This window comes from Megascapheus bottae, chromosome 14 (assembly GCF_031878675.1).
Source record: "Megascapheus bottae isolate mThoBot1 chromosome 14, mThoBot2.hap1, whole genome shotgun sequence".
NCBI classification, from domain to species: domain Eukaryota; kingdom Metazoa; phylum Chordata; class Mammalia; order Rodentia; family Geomyidae; genus Megascapheus; species Megascapheus bottae.
In genome coordinates, this window is record NC_143522.1 from 38,591,432 (window position 1) to 38,614,655 (window position 23,224).

The 23,224-nt window shown below is 37.0% G+C and overlaps 1 protein-coding gene across 2 annotated transcripts in view; it reads left to right on the plus strand.

Moving 5' to 3' along the window:
* Window positions 1–12: 12 nt before the first annotated feature.
* Togaram1 (TOG array regulator of axonemal microtubules 1) overlaps window positions 13–23,224 on the plus strand; it is a 45,595-nt gene continuing 22,383 nt past the window's right edge. For both annotated transcript variants that reach the window (XM_090345027.1, XM_090345028.1), the window contains exons 1-7: window positions 13–2,233; window positions 8,957–9,113; window positions 12,296–12,433; window positions 13,127–13,423; window positions 15,053–15,315; window positions 16,951–17,183; window positions 19,807–19,907. In XM_090345027.1, the coding sequence (XP_090201153.1) occupies window positions 206–2,233; window positions 8,957–9,113; window positions 12,296–12,433; window positions 13,127–13,423; window positions 15,053–15,315; window positions 16,951–17,183; window positions 19,807–19,907 (3,217 nt within the window). In that variant the 5' untranslated portion in view covers window positions 13–205. The remainder of the gene's footprint in view (window positions 2,234–8,956; window positions 9,114–12,295; window positions 12,434–13,126; window positions 13,424–15,052; window positions 15,316–16,950; window positions 17,184–19,806; window positions 19,908–23,224) is intronic.

A 23,224-nucleotide genomic window follows, 5' to 3' on the forward strand; every position in this document is an offset into this window, starting at 1 on the left:
GGGTCTGGGGCTCACGCAGGGGCCATTTTGCTGAAGGCTGCCTCCTAGAGTCGGAGGCGGTCTGGCCGCTGGACTGGAGCCTGTTCCTTTTTCTCCTCTGCCACGCGAGACCTGGGGGAGGACCTGAAAGGCTGGGAGACGAAGACTGAAAGCCTTTCGGAGACGGCCATGGTTCCTTCCAGCCACCGCTACCCGAGGACCCTCCATGGCAGCCGCCTCTTCCGAGCTGCTTCTACCGCCGCTGCTGCCCACCCCTTTCGCCTGTTCCCTCCGGAGCCCCGGTCGTCCTTCCGCCCCACAGACTGATGATCGTCGAGCTGGGGGCATCATGAGAGGAGAGAAAAACTTCTGCTGCCGCGGGGCTGCCGGGGACCACGGCTCCTGCCCCCCTCCGCCCTCCGCCCCGGCCTCGACGCTCCTGCTGCCGGCGGAGCCCGTGTCGAGTAGCTGGTCCGGGCCGGACGAGGAGGAGACTCGGCTCCTTCAACTCCTGCGCGCGGTGCCGGCACCTTCGGAGGCCTTCCAGGCTCTGCAGGCGGCTTTGCCCCGGCGGGGCGGTCGACTTGGCTTTCCCCGACGCAAGGAAGCGCTGTACCGGGCCCTGGGCCGAGTGCTTGTGGAAGGGGGCGGTGAGGAGAAGCGGCTCTGCCTGCAGCTTCTCTCCGACGTTCTCCGCGGGCAGGGGGAGGCGGGCCAGCTGGAAGAGGCCTTTAGTCTAGGCCTCCTGCCCCAGCTGGTGGTGTCCCTGCGGGAAGACAACCCGGCCGTGCGGAAAGACGCGCTGCAGATCCTGCACGTGTGCCTGAAACGCGGCTCTGCCCAGGTGCTCAGGACGCTCATCCAGCAAGGTCTGGAAAGCACCGACGCCAGGCTCCGGGCCTCCACGGCCCTCCTCCTCCCCATCCTGCTCACTCCCGAGGATTTCTTGCTGGGCTTGGATCTCACGGAGGTGGTCATTTCTCTAGCCCGCAAGCTTGGCCATCAGGAGGAGATCGAAGACGAGTCAGAGACCGCTTTCTCCGCACTGCAGCAGATCGGGGAGCGACTCGGCCAAGAAAGGTTTCAGTCCTATATATCTCGGCTGCCATCTGCCCTGAGGAGACAGTACAATCGCCGCCTGGAGTCCCAGTTTGGAAGTCAGGTTCCTTATTATTTGGAACTAGAAACCTCCGGATTTCCTGAGGATCCTGCCCCCTCTGCGGTGACTCTTTCCAACGGCAATCTTAAATTTGGGATTATTCCCCAGGAGCTGCACGCAAGATTGTTGGATCAGGAAGACTATAAGAACCGGACACAGGCTGTTGACGAGCTAAAACAGGTGCTGGGAAAATTTAACCCCAGTTCAACCTCTCATTCTAGTCTTGTCGGTTTCATTAGCTTGCTGTATAATTTGTTAGATGACTCTAACTTCAAAGTGGTCCACGGCACACTTCAAGTTCTGCATTTACTGGTGGTTCGCCTCGGTGGACAAGTACAACAGTTCTTGGGGCCAGTTATAGCAGCTTCTGTCAAGGTGCTGGCAGACAACAAGTTGGTCATCAAACAGGAATATATGAAAATCTTCCTCAAGCTCATGAAGGAAGTAGGCCCTCAACAGGTGCTTTGTTTACTGCTGGAACATCTTAAACATAAGCATTCCAGAGTAAGAGAGGAGGTGGTGAACATTTGCATCTGCTCTCTCCTGACTTATCCCAGTGAGGATTTTGACTTATCCAGACTATCCTTTGATCTTGCCCCAGCTCTTGTGGATAGCAAACGCAGGGTACGCCAAGCAGCTCTAGAAGCTTTTGCAGTGTTGGCATCATCAATGGGCTCAAGTAAAACCAGCATCCTTTTTAAAGCTGTAGATACTGTTGAACTGCAAGATAATGGAGATGGAGTGATGAATGCTGTGCAGGCCAGATTGGCTAGGAAAACCCTACCAAAGCTAACGGAACAAGGATTCGTAGAGTATGCAATACTCATGCCATCTTCTGCTCAGGGGAGGTCAAGTCATTTGTCACATGGAGCAGATACAGACTGGCTTTTGTCTGGTAACAGAACTCAGAGTGCACACTGCCACTGCAGTGACCACACAAGGGACAGTATACAAATGTATGGATCTTACAGTCCAACTATCTGTACTCGAAGGGTATTAAGTGCAGGAAAAGGAAAAAATAAATTACCATGGGAAAATGACCAGCCTGGAGTCATTGGAGAAAACCAAACTTCTAGTTCCAAGGATACAGAGCAGGTATGCTTTCAAAAAAAAAAAAATTCTCAAATTAAGGCAGGAAGAATTAAAAATGAAAATAGGTTCATGATGACTTAGAAGTTATGCTGTTTATGAAGGTGGTTGTTTTAAGTTAAATGCCTGTGGTACAAATTATTTAAAGACTATTTTAGAGCTCTCTTGATTTGGAAACACCATTTCATATGGAATTTTCTGGATTTCAATCTTGGTTTATTACTTTGGCATGTCATTCATCAAATTTATACAATGAACACTGAACCTAGTGGGTGCTAGATAGGAGGAAATGAGGTTGAAACTAGTTCCACACTATTCAGGGAAAAGGACAGACCTATAAACTTGCATTTGACACATTTGGTAATTGCTAGAATGGACGTACTGAAGGCAGAATAAAAGAATAATTCCACTAGAAAACTCAAAAAAGCTTTCGGAGATATTACATTGAGTTGAGATTTTCCCCTTCCATGCTTATTTGTTGTTGGGGGTGGGACTTGAACTCAGGGACTGGGCATTGGCTGTTCCTGAGTTTTTTTGCTCAAGGCTAGCACTTTACCACTTGAGCCACAGCTTCACGTCAGGCTTTTTTGTTTCTTTGTTTGATTTTTGGTGGTGGTGGTGGTGGTCAGGGGGGCTTGAATTCAGAGGCTGAACATTGTTCCTGAAGTTTTTTGCTCAAGGCTAGAGCTCTACCCTTTTGAACCACAGATCCACTTCCAGTTTTCTGGTGGTTAATTAGAGGAAAAAGTTTCATGGCTTTTCCTGCCTGGGTTGACTTTGAGCCATGATCATCAGATCTCAGCTTCCTGAAGAGCCAGGATTACAAGTGTGAGCCACTGATGGCCAGCCACTTCTGGCTTTTTTTTTTTAATTGCCTGTCTTGGGCCTTGAACTCAGGGCCTGAGCACTGTTCTTGGGCATTCTCAGGGCTACAGCTCTACCACTTGAGCCACAACACCACTTCCAGCTTTTTTTTTTCTTCTTCTTCTTCTATGTGTGTAATACCAAGGGAATCTAACCCGGATCTTTGTACATGCTAGGCAAGCACTCTACCATTATGCCAAACTCCCAGCCCCCACTTGTGGCTTTTTGATGGTTAGTTGGAGATAAAATTCTCACAAACTTTCCTGCCTGAGAAGGCAAAGCTTTTACTTTTATTTTAAAAATTACAAATGTTGTTGGGCGCCAGTGACTCATGCTGTGTGTGTGTGTGTGTGTGTGTGTGTGTGTGTGTGTACGCACATTTATGTACATTTTTACAAATATTTAGCTTAGTCAGATCTACAATAATTACTCATATACTTTCCCTCTGTTTACCACTTGTTAAAATCTTGCCATTTTGCTCCATATTTGCTAAACCATTTGACAGTGATTGCACACATTTTGAATTTCACTTGTAAGGTTAATACAACGTCCTTAAAAGTTTCATAGAATTCACTAATGAGCTGGGCCATCAATGGCTTATGCACATAATCCTAGCTACTCCGGAGGCTGAGATCTAAAGATCATGATTCAAAGTCAGCCAGGCAGGAAATTTCATGAGACCCTTATTATGCCTATTAGATAAGCCCTTTCCTACTGAGCCACAACCCTAGACCAAAGACTTAGCTCCTAATACAGTATTTGGTCTTATAGATAACATAATTAATAGAAGGAAATGAAAGTTCAATGTTAAGAGAAAGTAAAACACTAAGGAATTGGCAGATGTTAGTGGATCACATCTGTAATCCTAGCTACACAATAGGCTGAGAGCTGAGGATCCTGGCTCAAAGCCAGCCCAGGCAGGAAGTTCCAGGAGACTCCCATATCCAGTTAGTCACCAGAAGGCTGGAAGGGGTGCTGTGGCTCAAAGTGATAGCGGACTAGCCTTGAGCTAAAAGACTCAGGTATAGCTTTGTGGCCTTAAACTCAAGCTCCAGGACTGCCAATAAATACATAGATAGGATTTACTAATGAATACATCTGAAACTGGCACTTCTGTTTTGGAAGGTGATTATTTGATTTCTTCACACATGCTCTGTGTGTATCTTTGTGAGTTGTTCTGTCTTAAGGAATTGGCCCATTTCATACAAGTTATCAAATTTTTGAACATATACTTGCTTTTAGTATCCTGTTATTATTGCTGCTATTGTTGTCATTTTATATTATTTATTTATTTATTTATTTTTGTTGGTCATGGGGCTTGAACTCTGGGCCTGGACATTGTCCCTGTGCTCTTCAACTAAAGGCTACCGCCCTACCCCTTGAGGCAAGTGCCACTTCGGGTTTTTCTAGTGGAGATAAGAGTCTCATGGCTTTTAGTGACTAGGCTGGCTTTGAACTGCAATCCTCAGATCTCAACCTCCTGAGTAGGATTACAGGTGTGAGCTACCACTCCCGGCTTGTTGTCATTATGTTTTGTGTATTGGTACTGGGGATTGAACTCTGGGCTTCACGCTCTTGCTTAGCTTTTCCGCTAAAAGCTGGTGCTATTACCCCTTGAGCCACAGTTCACAACCCGATATTTCTTGATTTTCTTTTTTTTTAATTTCTTTTTAGTTTTATTAAATAGGCATTTATATTTCTTGATTTTCTATTTACACTGGTCTCTGCTCTTGGTTTTGAAAGGTCATTGGAGATTTTTATTTTGTCCCATGTATAATTTATAAATGAATTGCTAATCTCCAATATTTTGAGGATTTTCTAGTGCTGTCTCTTTTCTTTTGATTTTTAGCTTAATTCTCATGGGGTCTGAGACCTGTTATTGTATCATTCCAATTCTTTAAAATTTGTTAGTATTTAGACAGACTAGAATGTAGTCTTAGTGAATGTTCCATGTGAATTTGAGAAAATGTAATCTATTTTTGGAGGACATTACCTGTAAATGTCAGTTATGCCCTGTAGATTGGTAGTATCCTTTTATGCTGGAATTGTAAATCTCTCAATATGTAGGAACTGTAAGTATTTTTTGTGTGTGTGTGCATATGTGTGTCAATACTGGGGCTTGTACTCAGTCCCTTAGCTTTTTTGCTCAAGGCTGGTGTTCTACCACTTGAGCTACAGCCCTATTTCCATTTCTGTTTTTGTTGTTGTTGTTGTTGTTTATTTATTTGTTTGTTTTCTGGTTAGTTAGAGATGAGTCTCATGAACCTTTCTGCTTACATTGATTTCAAATGGTGATCCTTAGATCTCAGTCTAGGATTGTATGTGGGCTTTATCTGTATCTGAATCATTATATTTGAAGTTGTTTCTATAGACAACATATAGTTATCTTTTTAAAATATTTACTTTTGAGAATGTCTACCTTTGAACTCATGTATTTTAAACCACTGAAAATTAAAGATTATTGATAATCTAATACCCATCATGATCATGTTTGTTGCTCATGTTCATTGTTATTGTTTTCAAAATTCTTTGCCTTCTGTGCTTTTGAAAACTTTTGTTTCTCTTTTTATAACATATCCATTAAAGTTGCCTTACAGTTTGCAGTGTACATGTATGGGTACCCACAAAGTAAGCAAACAAATCATAATCAAATACTATGTTGCTATTATTGTGAAGTATTCTTAGTTAAGAATGAAAAGGGAGGGGGCGGTGCTGGGAATGTGGCTTAGTAGTAGAGTATTTGCCTAGCATGCATGAAGCCCTGTGTTCAATTCCTCAGTACCACATACACAGAAAAAGCCAGAAATGGCGCTGTGGCTCAAGTTAGTGGAGCAACAGCCTTGAGCAAAAGAAGCTCAGGGACAGTGCCCAGGCCCTAAGTTCCCACCCCAGGACTGGCAAAAAAAAGAAAAAAGAAAAAACTTTAGTTTTCTTTCATTTTTATTCCTTAAATAGATTTTCTTTTCTTTTTTTTTTTTTTTTTTTTTTTTGCCAGTCCTGGGCTTGAGCTCAGGGCCTGAGCACTGTCCTTGGACTTTCTCAAGGCTAGAGCTCTACCGCTTGAGCTTCAGCACCATTTCTGGCTTTTTTCTATGTATGTGGTCTGGAGGAATTGAACCCCCAGGTCTTTGTGCATGCTAGGCAAGCACTTTAACCACTAGGCCAAACTCCCGGACCCTCCTTAAATAGATTTTCTTTATTCATATAGAAACTCCTTCTGATCTAATTTTCTTTTTAGCTGTACGACTTTTAATATTTCTTGCAAATCATATCTTACTGACAAATTGGTCTTACTGGCTCAATTTCTGTCTGTGAATGTCTGTTTGTACGTTTTCTTAGGACAGTTTTGCTATTCTCGGTTGCCTGCCTGCCTGCTTCCTTCCTTCCTTCCTCTCTCTCTCTCTCTCTCTCTCTTTCTCTCTCTCTCTCTCTCTCTCTCTCTCTCTCTCTCTCTTTCTTTTCTTTTCTTTCTTTCTTTCTTCCTTTCTTTCTTTCTTTCTTTCTTTCTTTCTTTCTTTCTTTCTTTCTTTCTTTCTATATTCCACTTCCCATTACAGTTTGAGAGCTGATTCGTGATAACTTTCTTTTTTAGAGAAAAATAAGATAGCTGGATTTAAATTGTAGCAGTTAAATACTCAAAAGTTAGAAAGTACACAAAGTGAAATTTTATGTTCTGTTATTTTATAGGCTAACCAAGAAATCAAAGATTATTATTTGGTAGTCCTTTCAGGTACAAATGGTAGATAAGTTATAGGTACTAATAAGAAAAGTGTTAAGGGGACCGGGAGTTTGGCCTAGTGGTAGAGTGCTTGCCTAGCATGCACGAAGACCCGGTTTCGATTCCTCGGTACCACATACGTAGAAAAAAGCCAGAAGTGGTGCTGAGGCTCAAGTGGTAGAGCACTATCCTTGAGAAAACCCAAGGACAGTGCTCAGGCCCTGAGCTCAAGCCCAGGACTGGCAAAAAAAAAAAAAAAAGAAAAGTGTTAAGATAACCATTGGTATCATAGTAAGTTTTAAATTTGTATTAGCTTATGCTGTTGTTTATGTGTCCTCTAGATGATGAGGTGCTTGGAGGCTTGACCCCCAGAGTGGTGCTATGGGAATTTGTAGAATCCTTGAGAGGTAGGGCCCTAGTGAATGATCATAGTGTAGGGGGAATATATATAAATAACTAAATATATGTATATGTATATGTATGTATGTATGTTTGTATGTATGTGTCTGTTACACAACCTTACCCAGACTCCATATGATCCCTAAGGTACAAAAGGGCCAGGATATCACTTTGAAGTTCTATCAGTCATAGTTACAGAGAACGTACTTCAGTTATTCAGAATTCTTCACCAATGGCAACATCATTCTGGATCATTTCCCATTCAACATGGATATGAAACACTTAAAAAAATTTAGTGGACAAAGAATTATCAATTGTTTCCTCTCAACCTTTGTTTCCTCTCAGACACAGAGAAAACCAAAAGTGTCTTTTATCTATGAATATGCATTTTGTGGAATTATATAAAATTTACAAAAAGGATATGTCTTTTTTATAATTATTGTAATAGCAAAAACAAGCATATGTATTAACATCATCCAAAGGTATTTATGTATTCTTTAACAAGTTCATTTCATGGCTATTTTATACAAATATAAGAGACTAGGTTAAATTATTAAGTTATTAAAATATACTTGGTGTGTATTGTGTTTTACCTTAATTATAAATTATTTAGGACAGAGGGAGTTAACTAATTCAATTTGGTATAAATGAAAGTTTTAAAGTTTACAAAGGGTCTGAAAGATTTATGGTATTGTAAGAATCCCTTTTTAGTAAAGGTATTACCTATAAGAAAAGTTGAATTACAGCTATATAGTATTTCAAAAATAAGTTGAAGATGTATACTGTAAAATCAGTGGACAGAATTTAATTCGTATTAGGTACAGTTTGTTTGGTACTGGGGATTAAACCATGCTAAAACTGCAAACTGCTATATCTCTAGCCAGTCTGTACTTGTTTTAACTAAGAGACCTATTATGAGAGAATCTCTTATGGAAACATAGGTTACCAGGTCATTTATATTTATATTTGGGCTGCAGAATATGGGTAATAAATCTATCTCAGAATCCTAGAAAGGGATACCTTCTTAATTGATCTTCAGTCTGGTTTGAAGAATTGTGTTTTTATATAAGACCTTTCTTTATCCACTTTAAGTTTTGATGTCACCTTTTTTTCCCCCAGTACTGGAGCTTGAACTCAGAGCCTCGGCACTGTCCTTGGACATATTTTGCTCAAGCCTAGTGCTCGGCCACTTCCAGCCTTTTCTGTATATGTGGTTCCAAGGAATGGAACCCAGGACTTTGTGCATGCTAGGAGAGCACTCTACCAACTAGGCCACACTCCTGGCCATTTCAACTTTTTTGTCATTTGATTTCTTTTTGAAATTACAACATAATCTGATGGAAAAGAGTTGAGGCATAGAAATAGAGAAAAAAAATTGCATTTTTGTCTTACAATAAAAAAGTGTTGGGCTGGGAGTTTGGTCTAGTGGTAGAGTGCTTGTCTAGCTTGCATGAAGACTCGGGTTCAATTCCTCAGTACCACATAAATAGAAGTGGTCAAGTGGTAGAGTGCTAGCCTTGAGGAAAAGCCCAAGGATAGTGCTCAGACCCTAAGTTCAAGCCCCAGGACTGGCAATAAAAGAAAAATTAAGAAGTGTTAGCATATTACATGTGAACATTGTGAATCATGGCTTATTTGGTGAAATTTTTCTTCTAATTTGAATTTTATAATTAGGTCTGAATTATTTTTTCATTATTATTACTGAGTAAACAGCACACATTTTATAACTTGTTCTTTTGTTTTCATAGTTTTCAGCCTATGACCTCATTCAGTCTCCAAAATTAAAGCTTTCTCAAGAAATGCCAGTCAATGATGATGTATGCTTTAGTAGAAAACGAGTATCAAGAAATCTATTTCAGAGTAACCGAGATTGCAATCCAGATTCTCTTGCTGTATGTGCTATTGGTAAGTAAAATTGAGGATAATGAGTATGTTTAACTAAAGACTTCTCTAAAGTCCATCATTCATTCAAAGATTAGTAGAATTTTAATCTAGTAAGCAGTTGAAATGTAATAATTATTGAAACCTGAAAAAAACTGCACACTCTTCTTTCACTGAAACCTGTTAACTAATCACCGTGTTGGGATATATTCACCTAATAAACTGCTCATATTACTGAGCATCTTCTATGAGCATCTCTAAATTCTGAGAATATAGTAGTGAACAAGAGTGGAATAACTTTTCATCTAATAAAGCTTGCAGTTTGTTTGAGAAGACCAAACAGGCAAGCTATGATAGATGATGGTAGAAGCAAGATAAAAATAGGGCAAGGAAGGAGAAATATGGATAAGGAGCTATTTTACAATGAAAGCTATTTTAATTCATGCAGTGGTATCTGGAGGCATGGCTCAGGTGATAAAAGTGACAGTTGTGAGCTAAAGCAAGAGGCCAAACTCAACTCACACAACAAATCACATAAACAGTAGGAAAAGTGGCCATATTCCAAAGGGAGTATTTAAAGCAAACTGCTAGTTATTTAAAAAGGAAAGAAGAAATAATTTCAGAGGAGGGGATGGTTGTTAGTACAAAATAACTTATAAGCTAGAAGTCATGTTTGAGAAAGATGAAAGAGGCCAATGTGCTGGAACAAATGAAGAAGAGGAAGTTGAAAATTATAGAGATACTGAGAGGTTGAAAATTATAGAGATACTGAGTCTGTTTATAAGGGCCACTAGGCTATTGAGTAAACTCATTTTTATTCTGAGTAAGAAGCCCTTTAAGGAAAAAAGTGCTATCACTATCTTATGTTTATTAGATTCATTTTTGATGCTGAATATATGAAAGGTGAAATGAATATGAAAGGAAGACAAAGGCCAAAACAGGGAGAACATGTTAGGAATCCTTGTCTCAAACCTAAAAGCTTTAACGAAAATTAAATGCAGTGAAATGTAGTTGAGAAGTGCTTGTGTTCTGATTGTATGTTAAAAGTAGGATTGAGGGCCAGGAGTTTGGCCTAGTTGGTAGAGTGCTTGCCTCAAGCCCAGGACTGGCAAAAAAAAAAAAAAGAAGTAAGATTGATATCATTCGCTGGTAGACTTGTGAGTGAAAATACTTTTTCAGAGCAATTGGAAAGATGTTCAATTGTGTATGTATTATAAGAAGTAAATAATACGGTAGTTCAGAGGACATTACCCTGGACTGTATCAGTTATATAAGGCATGACAGAAATAATAGTATTTAAACTGTATCTTTTGGTTATTCATGTTATAGAAGTATTACTTGTAAAAAGAACAGAATCTGATAATAGGAATGGACTTAAAATATTAATCTGGGAACAGTGTCAAGGTAGAATTTATTTTAGGTGTTAAATTGGAATGTGGTGGGTAATCCTTATTTGGTAAACTAAAAGGTTTGTTGAGCTCATGCTTGTAAACCTTAAAGAGTAATGGCGTTCTGTTCTGTTTTTTTTTTTTTTTATTTATTTATTACTATTTTATTTTAATTTTCTTGCCAGTCCTAAGGCTTGAACTCAGGGCCTGGGCACTATCCTTACACTTCTTCTTCTTTTTTTTTTTCCCCCCTCAAAGCTGGCACCCTACCCCGTGAGCCACAGTGCCACTTCTGGCTTTTTCAGTTTATGTGATACAGAGGAATTGAACCCAGGGCTTCATGCATGCTGGGCAAGCACTCTACCACTGAGCCACATTACCAACCCTTGTTGTGTTTTTTTTATTAAGAAAAAAAGAACTGAAAAAAAAAAAAGAAAAAAAGAACTGAGGGCAATAATACTGTAAGTGGACCTAGGAAAGAATAATCTTGACGATACCAGGGTTTAATGTGACTGATGAAGATGACAGGGCTAGGATGTGACTCAAGAATAGAAGGCTTGCCTAATAAGTGTGAGGCCCTGGTTCACATTCCAATAACGCAGAGAAAATTGTCCTGCACATGAACTTTCACAAAATAAGAAAAGAAAGTATAGACAAGTATTTCAATACTGAAAACTCTGAATTGGAGGAATGGCTCAAATGGTTCTTCACAAGTGCCAGACCTCCCTAATACTGCCAAAAAATAATTTTTAAAGACCTTAGTACCCAGAAGTATAGAAAAATGATGGCAACTTCCATAGTTTTCCCATGTACATCTATAGGTTTGTGTTTACATTCTTAATATTAAGAGAAAGAAAACAAAGAAATTCTTTTTAAAAAAAGAAGTATGGTGAGGAAATGATACCAGTGGGAACAGAAAGTGTTTTAGAACATAAAGATCAAGTACCCTGTATATTTGGCCATTTATTGAATATTCAAATTATAGCAGGTATTGGAATTTGTTGTTTATTCAGCAAATCATTTTTCTTTTCTTATGGAAGTGAAAATGTATTGATTGCTTAGTTTATTTGATAGAGAAAAGAAGTACAATACTATATTAAGTTATTTTCATGTCATTGTTTTAGATTTTTGTAAGTGTCATAGTTCCTCTACCATTGAGAAACTCATTACAGATTTTAAACTACTAGAGAGTAAGGTAACGTGTAACTTAGTGGTAGATTAAGGTTTATAAATATCATAAGAATTCAGAAAGGAAGAGACAGACCATAGGTATTGAAGTCATTTTAGAAATAGTTGGGGATAAGGTTAGCTTGAACCAGACTTTAAAGAAAATAGGAAATGTGAGCAGGAAGGAAATAGGACCAAAAAATATGGGTGTGAGAATTAATCTATAAGATGTGCAGAGCATTGAAAATATAAGGTATTTAAATCATAATAAGGGAGTAAGTCATAGAATGTTAGAATTAAAAGTACTTCCTTAATTTTTATTTGAATAAGCTGAACATTAATGATGTCATTATGAGCTTTTTTCTTTAAACTTCTTTGCCTATCCAGGTATAACTTTAACCAGTCAGGGGAGAGGAAAGGGATTTGGGGAATGTCTGGATAAGCTTGGAAACTACATGAGTGGCTCACATGGTAATTTGGGAAGATGAGGTAGGATGATGATGAGACTTAGGCTAGTCTATATTACATAGCAAGCCCCTATCTCAAAGAGAAGAAAGAATAGTATTCACTGTATTTATATTCTTATATTTATCATTTTTAAATAAGATTTTTTAGGAAAATAAGGTTATTTTGTATTCCCCCTCCCCTTAGAAGGTACTACTGGAACTCATCAAGCAAATCATACTGGGAAATGTGGGCAGTTTGGATTTTCACAAATATGTGTTAAAACTGGCAGTGTGGATTCTGACTTACAGTTCTTGGGGACAACTAACAGTCATCAAGATAAAGGTATAAATCCCAAATGTATTTGGAAAAAATTACTTTTATAATATGTATGATTTCCATCACTAGCTTGTATACTATTTTATGTAATTATATATATCACAAAAAGTGATAATACTTACATTATTATTAATATGGTGATAATGCATGACTATAATCCTAATATACAAAAGGTTGAGACATGAGGATCCAGGTTTGGGGCCATCATTGCCATGGAACAGATTAGGAAAAAGTAAGACATGGGAAACATATGTAGACAAATGCACAAAGAAAAGCAGTGATTAAATAATGTTGATATGAAAAATATGTGCAGTAAAACTGAAAACATTTTTAGTTCTGGAGTGTATCTTTATAATAATTTACTAAGAAGAATACTTTTCTGGGGTATGTACAAATATGTGTGCATATATGCATGTGTATGCGTGTGTGACAGGTATTTATGTGTATGTTAGTTGAGCAAGGAATGTATAAATGTAGTGGGAGATCTCAATAGAATAAAACTTTTAGAAGATACAGAGTCCTTAAATATAAATTTAATTAGATCTTTACTTCATACCATACAAACATATGGGATAAGGAATGAAAATCTGAATGTGAAAATGAAATTAACTGTAAGCTCTTGAGTATGTGTATACCTACATGTGTGTGTGTGTGTATATATATATATATATAATTATATTCTCTTTCATTTTATTGCAGGATATTCTAGTCTAAATTTCAGTAGTAAGACACAGCAAACATTTGGTAATCAAGCAGAACATACCTCATTATTCTCTGGTTCAAATCCAAATCCAGGAGCCTTTATCCTTCCATCCTATCCTCTCTCATCACCTCGAGCTAGTCCAAAGCATGCTTCTCCCCTTACTGTATCTCCAAAGAAATCTCAAGATAATTCCATTAGTTTCTCAAATTCGTGGCCTCTTAAAAGTTTTGAAGGAACATCAAAGCTAAGTCCACAGAAAAAGCTTGTCAGCCCAAACTCATCTGAACCTACAGGTAAAAATGATGGTAAAAATAAGTATTTTGTTTAAATTTATCTGTGTTTTTTTATTAGTATTCTGGACTTAATATACAGAGATGTTGGATTTTTTTTTTTTTTTTTTTTTTGCCGGTCCTGGGCTTGAGCTCAGGGTCTGAGCACTGTCCTTGGATTTTCTCAAGGCTAGAGCTCTACCATTTGAGCCTCAGCACCACTTCTGGCTTTTTTCTATGTATGTGGTACCAAGGAATCGAACCCGGGTCTTCATGCATGCTAGGCAAGCACTTTAACCACTAGGCCAAACTCCCAGCCCAGATGTTGGATTTTTTTAAAGCTGGTGAATCATGTTTTATTTCTCTGAATTAGTAAATATTTAAGAAACTAGTAGTATATTTAGTAGATCAAATGTGTAATATAAGATTTGGTTGAAATGGTCATGTAATTTTTTTATATTGCCACTTCAAATAGTTTTTAAAAAACTAGCAATAAAGCCTTTAAATACACATATAGTACATGTAGCCTTAACAGCTTGCTCATAGATATAAAATCCTTGATATTTTTACTATTTACTATAATTAATGCCTGGAGTCTCCTAATTAAATATGTATTATATGTTAAAGGGTTAATATTTATTGCAAACTAAATTACTCTTTATAATAGTTCATCTCAAATCCATGTAATTAGTGTATAAGTTCATTAAGAACAAATACAGTTTTTAAAATCTGTTAAAGAGATTTTGCATAACTTATGTTTTTCTGTCCCTTGCCACTGAGATAGAATGTTTCACCCCAGAGCAACTCAGTCCCAAGTTCTAAACAAACTCAACTGACTATTTGTCTTTTAAAAAATATTTCTTGTGGGGCTTGAACTCTGGGCCTAGGTGCTGTCCCTGAGCTCTTTTGCTCAAGGCTAGAGTCCTACTACTTTGAGCCACAGAGCCACTTGCCGTTTTCTGGTCATTTATTTAAGATAGGAGCCTCATGGACTTTTCCTGCCTCCGCTGGCTTTGAACAGTGATCCTTAGCTCTCAGCCTCTTGAGTAGGTAGGATTATAAGTGTGAGCCACTGGTGCCTGGCTGCCAATTTCTTATTAAATAATAACATTTCTCTTAACATTGAACTTTCATTTCCTTCTATTATTTTTTAAAAAATATCTCCTATAAAATTAAATACCATATTAGGACCAAAGACAGGTCTAAGGTTGTGGCTCAGTGGGAAAAGGCTGGTGTAGCAAGCATGAGATTGTGAATTTGTTACCCAGCACCCTAAAACATAAATAACTGAAATAAAATGCAATAAAATCCAAGTTGAGACTTTTTCCCTAAATGCCCAGTATTAATGCTTTACATACATCAGTTATTGAGATGTTACTTATATAATTAAACCAGAAGACTAGCCCTTCATGTTCATTTTGCACTTTTATCATAACAAATATTATTCATGGTGATACATATGATGATATTTACAATATAATTCAGTATATAACAGTTTTTTGTAATGTGAAAGGACCTCATGTGTTTTATTTTTATTATATTAATTAAGTGACATTGATACTTTTATCTGATTTTAAAAATGTGGAATGTGCCTTGAAAATGCTGTATTCTAAACACTTTTTGGAAAAAATAAGCTGCTTATTCTTTACGTAGGAGAAAATTCTCAAGAAAAGCCTACTCCAGTTCAACTTACACCTGCCTTGGTGAGATCACCATCTTCCCGAAGAGGCCTCAATGGAACAAAGCCTGTCCCTCCCATACCAAGGGGAATCAGCCTTTTGCCTGATAAAGCTGACTTAAGCACAGTGGGACAAAAAAAGAAAGAGCCTGATGATATTTGGAAAAATGAAAAAGATAATTTTACTATTGATCTTTCAGAATTAAATTTCAGGGATAACGATTTGGATCAAGCAGAGGTTAGAACTATATATCATTGTAATAATTTGAAAGCATAGTTTTTGTAATGTAATTGATACTACAGAAAAGTGCTTTTTGTCCCATAATATTTGTCATTTATAAAAATATTTCATGTTTATTATAGAAAGTGTGAAAAATGTAATGAATTATCAGGAAGGAAAGTTCATCATATCAGATCTCCCTACCTCCAGGAATTTACTGTAACAGACTGAATTTCCTTATAGAATTGCTTATATCCTTCCTTTCTAAGTTAAAAATATGGATAATATTGTAATATAACAATGCACTAATCACTCTCAATGAAGAATTTATCATGTTTATTTTTTGTTTTTAAAATAAAGTTTAACAGCCTGGCGCAGTGGCTTACACCTGTAATCCTAGCCACTCAGGAGGCTGAGATCTAGGATCAAGGTTCAAAGCCAGCATAGGCACAAAAGGACCTGAGACTCTTACCCCCAATTAACCTCTAGAAAATGAGAAGTGGGACTTAGCTCAAGGGTAGGGCAGTAGCCTCGAGCTAAAAACTTCAGGGACAACGTCCAGGCCCAGGGGTAGTGCAGTAGCCTTGAGCTGAAGAGCTCAGGGACAGGCCAAGGAGGAGTTCAAGTCCCATGACCCAAACACACAAAAAAGTTTAACATAGTTTCTTCCTTAGTCAGATTTCTGTCTGATCTTTGATAGATGCTTCCATTTTATCATTGTATTTTACCATATTTTACATGTCAAAAAGTGGTTTTATATAAAATTTGTAAACATTTAAGATATTTTGTGGTCTTAGGCCTGTTTTTAAGATGTAAACAGCATATACTGATAAGTGTTCAATGATACAAAGTTGATTGTTATGCATCTCCACTTAAAATATCTTTGTTGTTAAGTATACAGAGTATGAAAATTGGTTCTTAATGATTAGTCTTTCCTACTTGTAACTTTATGAAATCCATAATCTTGGTTCTCACTACCCCACAACACATGGTATTCAGTGATGTAAGGAAGACCTATTTAAAGGGAAGAAACAAAGAATAGCATTTTTTGTATAATTCACAATTTCACTAGAATTTATCCATTCTTGAATTATATAACTTAATATTAGGGTTTTTTTATTTTGGTAAGTAATTGTGAGGTGAATTTTGGTTTTTGTTGTTGTTTGTTTTTTTGTTTTGGCCATTCCTGGGGCTTGAACTCAAGCTAGAGCACTGACCTTGGGTATTCTCAAAGATTAGAGCTCTATCACTTGAGCCACAGCACCACTTCCAGCCTTTTCTATGTATGTGGTACTGAGGAATTGAATCCAGGTCTTCATGCAGGCTAGGCAAGCACTCTACCGCTTAGACTAACTCTCAGCCTTAAGAGGTGAATTTTTTTTTTGATAATAAGTATTAATAAACATTTGAGAAACCTATTATTTTGAAATATTCATCCTTGTAAACTTTTAATAGGGAAATGGTCCTACTGTTGAATCACCTGCTTGGTTATTTCAAATGGCCTATCTTGCCTTCTAGTTGCAAATATATTTTTTGCTTGTTTTGAGTATTTCATTGTTGAGTTTCTTTGATGTGAGTTAATTTTAAGAATTTAAAATTTAAGTATAACTTGATACTGTGAATATATTATCTCATGAATGTTTTCTCTCTTAGATGCAGAGCTCTCTTAGATCTCTTCGTAATAGTGCTGCTAAGAAAAGAGCAAAATTGAGTGGCAGCACTTCTGATATTGAAAGTCCTGACTCTGCAATGAAACTGGACTTGACCTTGGACTCTCCATCTCGATCTTCTTCTCCAAACATCAGCTCTTATAGCGAAAGTGGAGTTTATAGCCAAGAATCATTGACTTCTTCCTTGTCAACAACTCCTCAGGGGAAGAGAACAATGTATTTAAATTTTTTGCCATGTTAGAAAATTTGTGATCTAGAGCTTTAATAATATATTTTGAAAAGTCTCAAAACCAGTTGTTTTTTAGTTTTTTAGTTTTGTTTTTTAAGAAACAGGGGCAGGAGTTTGGCCTCATGGTAGTGTTTACTTAGCATGCAGGAAGACCTGAGTTTGATTCGTAGACATCACATACATAGAAAAAGCTGGAAGTAGTATTGTGGCTCAGGTGACAGAGCTCTAGCTTTGAGAAGGCCCAAGGACAGTGCTCAAGCCCCAGGACCTGAGGGAAAAAGTGTATTTAAAAGACAATGGTGTCTGGTGCCAGTGGCTCATGCCTGTAATCCTAGCTACTCACTAGGGTGAGATCTGAGGATTGCGCTTCAAAGCCATCCCAGGCAGGAAAATCCAGGAGACTCTTATCTCCAATAAATTACTAAAAAGCTGGAAATAGAGCTGTGACTCAAGTGGCAGAGCAGTAGTCGAACAAAAGAAGCTAAGGGGCTGCAGCCCAGACCTGAGATCAAACCCCAGGATTGGCAAAACAAACTAAAGGCAGTGGGGAAGTGGGAAGTTTATCCATATTACCTTGCTTAGCCTTGGTTTGGATTTGGAGTAAAAAGAACAGAACTCACTCCAGCTGCAATCTAGAACATATAAATGACAGCAGCTGAATTACAGTCTATTCCGTCCTAATAGTTGTTGTTCCTGAGGTTTATCTTAATATTCTTTGTATTTAGGTTTTCTGGATCAGGTACACTTTTGCCAGTTGATTTTTTGTGTTACATTCATTTTAAAAACTGTTGCAATTACTTCTAATTCTCGAATAAATCTACCTACCTAGCTGTTATCCTACTGTGTTTTGCGCTTTATTTTCATTAACTTTTTTTTTTTTTTTTTTTTTTTTTTTTTTGCCAGTCCTGGGGCTTGAACTCAGTGCCAGAGTACTGTCCTTGGGCTTTCTCAAGGCTAGTGCTGTACCACTCGTGCCACAGCACCACTTCTGGCTTTTTCTATATATGTGGTACTGAGGAATAGAACCCTGGTCTTTATGCATGCTAGGCAAGCACTCTACCACTAAGCCAAAACTTCCAGCCCCTATTTTCATTGTCTTATACAAGCTCAGGACTCCAAATCCTAGCAAGGCTAGAGCTTTACCATTTGAGCCTCAGGACCACTTAGCTTTTTTCTATGTATGTGGTACATACATAGAACCTGATGGTCGTGCATGCTAGGCAAGCACTCTACGACTAGGCCAAACTCCCGGCCCCAGAGAATTCTTTTTTAAGTGTAACAATTGAATAAACATTTTCAGATTACCTCTATATTTTAAAAATCGATCTTAATTTGATCTCTGGTACAGGATCCCGGATACAGAATTGGAAAAGTCATTTCTCTTTATATTGAACAAATATCTAGGAGTAGAGATGTTGTAGGATAGACAGATATATGTTTATCTCAAGTAATTAAAGTTTTGCAAAATCGTATAGTTTTGTGCTCTATCAGTTACGATTATTTCACATTATTGCTAATATTTGGTGGTAGTGTTTTTAACTTTACTTTTAATTTTATCTTAAAGCTAGTTTATATACTACTATTAGTAAATACTTAAAAATGAAATTAAGGGGCAGTGAGTTTAGCCTAGGACTGGCCAAAAAAAAAAAAAAAATTAAAATGATTTTTTTTGGAGGGGTGGGGGTGATGTGGCTAAAGGGGTAGGGCTGTAGCCTTGAGCTGAAGAGCTCAGGTACAGGGCCAGCTCCAGAGTCTAAGCCTCCCGATTAACAAACAAAAGAAGAAAATTGATTTTTCGTGAGTTTTTCTTCTACCTTAAAAATCATGCCAAAGTCTCTGCTTTCCTGCTATAAGGTGGGAAATAATTGAAAAAACACCATTTTAGATTGTATGTATATATATATATATAAATTTTTTTTTTTTTTTGCCAGTCCTGGGCCTTGAGCTCAGTGTCTGAACATTGTCCTTGGACTTTCTCAAGGCCAGAACTCTACCACTTGAGCCACAGTGCCACTTCCACCTTTTTCTATATCTGTGGTACTAAGGAATCAAACCCAGGTCTTCGTGCATGCTAGGCAAGCGCTCTACCACTAGGCCAAACTCTGAGCCCCAAAATACTGTTTTTTAAATCTAATGGAAAATACCTCTCTGCCCAACTACTAAGAATTATACTTCTTTGTAAAATATAATCTTTGTAATGTTTATCACTGACATTAATATTGTAACACTTAAACCAGTTTCTTTACATGCAATTACAATATTCTTTAATGAAGTGTGATTTTGTTGTTTAACAAGATTTGGTTTTGGAATGTATATACATATATTATGAATTCAGACATTATATAATACAAAGTCTTTTCCAGGACAATCTTTTTCATGAGGAATTTAGGCATATATTTTAAAGTTTAGAAATAATATAAAAAATGTTGGAAATTCACAAAATGAACTGAAAATGCCAATAAAAATTACTTTTAGCCATACTATTTCATACTCACTTGTTGCCTTATCTAAAACTAAAAGTCTAGTGAGTTAAAAGAATAGGAAATATAAATTAATGTTGAACTGCTCTAAATCTTAAACATTTATGCAAACTATTTTGCTTCATTGTAGATCAGACATATTTCCAGCATTTGGATCAAAACCTTGCTCAACAAGATTTTCTTCTGTGAAGAATAAAAATTCTCATATTACTGAACAAAGCTTCAATGCAGGTATTTTATAGTTTATTTGATAAATATGATATATAAACGACAAGATTATTTAAGTGATGAAAAATGATGGCAAATACAGATCAGATTAAGAATTTTGGTACTTATCGGTTATATCTAATCATTTTTCATTCCTTGAAAAACTTTTAGCAAGAATATTTTTGGAAGAAAATACACCTATTTAACTGTAGTAGTCATTGTTTTTCCTTTAAGTCTAGCTATAGTTGCTTCTGATTCTTCCACATAGATACTTCGATTTAGTGAGCATGGATTGAAAACTGTCAGATTTTCAAAATTGCCCTTAATGAATCTAATATACAACATAGATTGAGGTCCACTTGGTATCACAAATAACAGTGTCCTTAAAAAATAAAAAAAAGAGTGTAAAACCTATATGTATATCAACGCATGCAGGGTCAGTCATATGTATATGTATATGTGCTGACTGAAGCATAGTATAAATAGAAGTGAGATTCCATGATGAAAGTTAACAGATAGCTTTATAAAGTAAATATCAGGAACTTGAGACATGTGTTGACTCTGAAGGATGGGGCCACATGGGGATTTGGGACAGGCACACGGAAAGAGGAATCGTGGACAAATATAGTCATAAATACTCAATGTACATCCATTGAGGGGAATCAGAAATGATGTGACTGATGAGGGTAGATGGGGGAATGATGGAAGGATGACTGATAGAGATGTATTCTACATATAAAGGGACATGTGAAATTGAAAAAAAATAGAAATTATTAATTTCCTTTAAAAATGCAAAGTAACTATTGTTATCAGTTAAATATTACTTCTAAAGAAATAACAAGTTCTTGCAGAATCTTTCGAAATAGGGACATTCATGTCTATCTTGTGTGAAAAATTTTGTGAACTAACTTGGAAGTCTTCATTTTATAACCTTGCTTCCCAGAAATTGGATTCATAGAATTAAATTTCATATTTTTAGTGGTCATTTTGAAAGATACTGTGACTGATCTGTTTAGAGCTGGCTTTGTATACTATTCTATGATTAGGAACACGATATTGAATTTTGAACAAACTGTAACAAATGGGTAATAATGTCTATTTTTATATGAGCTCTATGTCAAAGTGGCAATAGCTTCAAGGCTGCTTTACATTATAAATGTAAATTGTCTTCTAAAAATAAACTGCCTTCTAAAAATCTGCACATACATGTCATTGTCATGTTAGTTATACATGGTAGGATTTCATTATTATTTCATACATATTTCCAGTATTTTCCAGTTTTGCCCCACTATCATTTTCCTACATACTCACTATCAACCCCAGCAGATTTCTTACTAAGTTTGTGTGTGAGTGTGTGTGTGTGTGTGTGTTAGATTTCATTAGTAGAGGATTCAAATTACACTTGCAGATAGAATGTGCAAACTTTGCAACAGACCTATTCAGATTTGCTAATAATTTTACTGTTTCTCTTAGTTTCCTCTCCTGTTTTAAACCCAGTTGACACATCTGTAGTGCATACTCTTCTCATTTCTTTTTTTTTTTTTGCCAGTCCTGGGCTTGAGCTCAGGGCCTGAGCACTGTCCTTGGACTTTCTCAAGGCTAGAGCTCTACCACTTGAGCCTCAGCACCACTTCCAGCTTTTTTCTATGTATGTGGTACCAAGGAATCGAACCCGGGTCTTCGCGCATCCTAGGCAAGCACTTTAACCACTAGGCCAAACTCCCGGCCCTCTTCTCATTTCTTTTTTTTTTTTTTTGCCAGTCCTGGGCTTGAGCTCAGGGCCTGAGCACTGTCCTTGGACTTTTCTCAAGGCTAGAGCTTTACCACTTGAGCCTCAGCACCATTTCTGGCTTTTTTCTATGTATATGGTACTGAGGAATCAAACCCGGGTCTTCATGCATGCTAGGCTAGCACTCTACCACTAGGCCAAATTCCCAGCCCCTCTTCTCATTTCTTATGTACTGAACCTTCTCAGCATTTCCTGAACATCTTAAGAACAAGAAAAAGAATTTGAGTTCCCATTGAAGGCTAGTTGTATGAGTTAGGAAGTTAAATTTTAGCAGTGATTTGAACTTAATATATACTTCTGAGTGTAATAAGTGTTCCTCCAAATGTGCCTAATATTTGCTGCTTTCAAAACTTAAAGTATTAAGAATTACCTGGATGGGTGCATGTAGCATGAAGACTCTAGGATATTACCTCATACCTGGTAAATATTTATGATTAGAAATCTGGACTTTTGAAAAATACTTTAAGAATGTTGATGATCACATTTCAGGAAGGATACTGTTACCGAATTTACTGTAGATATTCTTAGTTCAACCCTCCATCAAAGTATTAACTCATGATTAACTATTAAATTGCTAATAATTTAGGTTTTATAATTTGGAGTTTGTTTGGTTTACAGTAAGCAGATGATTCCCACAAGTTAATTGTGGTTCAAATAGGGAAACATGAAAGTGATAATGCTCAGGATAAAAATTATTGAAAGAAAAATATTAATCATGTAAAAATTATTAATCTAGGCTATCTTTGCAATCATATTTCTAATAAAGGTTATTGCACAGCTACAACTGCCTAGTACTGTGAATTATGCTATATTTCCTGAATGATACAATTTAGTAAATTTTTCCTGTACCATTAGAATAGTGTTACATTATTAGAAAGCTTTTCTGCCAAAGGCCAGTATCTTTATAAATCTTACTATAATTGATTAATTATGAAAACATTTAAGAATTTAAAAAGAAATCCATATTACTTCTAGAAATTCACTATAATTTAATCAGGTATTTATTTGAAATTTTTAATGACTTTTAGTTCTTTCTAATCCAGCTGTTACCAGGCCACTCCTCTTTTTCTATCCTGTTATTATTAAAATACATGATTGAAAACAAAGTATACTGTTATTGTTGATGATTTACATAGGAAGTATGTTAAAAATGGACAGTGACTCATATATTATTTAGGATTTTTCATTTATTAGACTTTTGCAGTTACACTAAGTGCAAAGAATTATTTAAGTGCAGATCAATTTTCTTGTTATCTGTCAAAGTGAATAATAAAATATAGAGATTTTGCTTTAATCAAACAAGAAATACATTGCCATTTTTGAGTATTAGGCACTGTGCTAAGGCCTTTATATGCATTTTCTTCATTTATTCCAGATGTCACTTGTGAAAAAGAGTCTACTTTTATCCCTAGGTTCTCTCAACAGTTTAAGTGGCAGGGATATGATTTAAAGCCAGGGTAGCATATGCTGAGTTCTTAATCACTATAGACTTTAAGGCCACCAGCCAGATAATATACACACATTATATGAAGCAAGAAAACAGAAAAAAAAA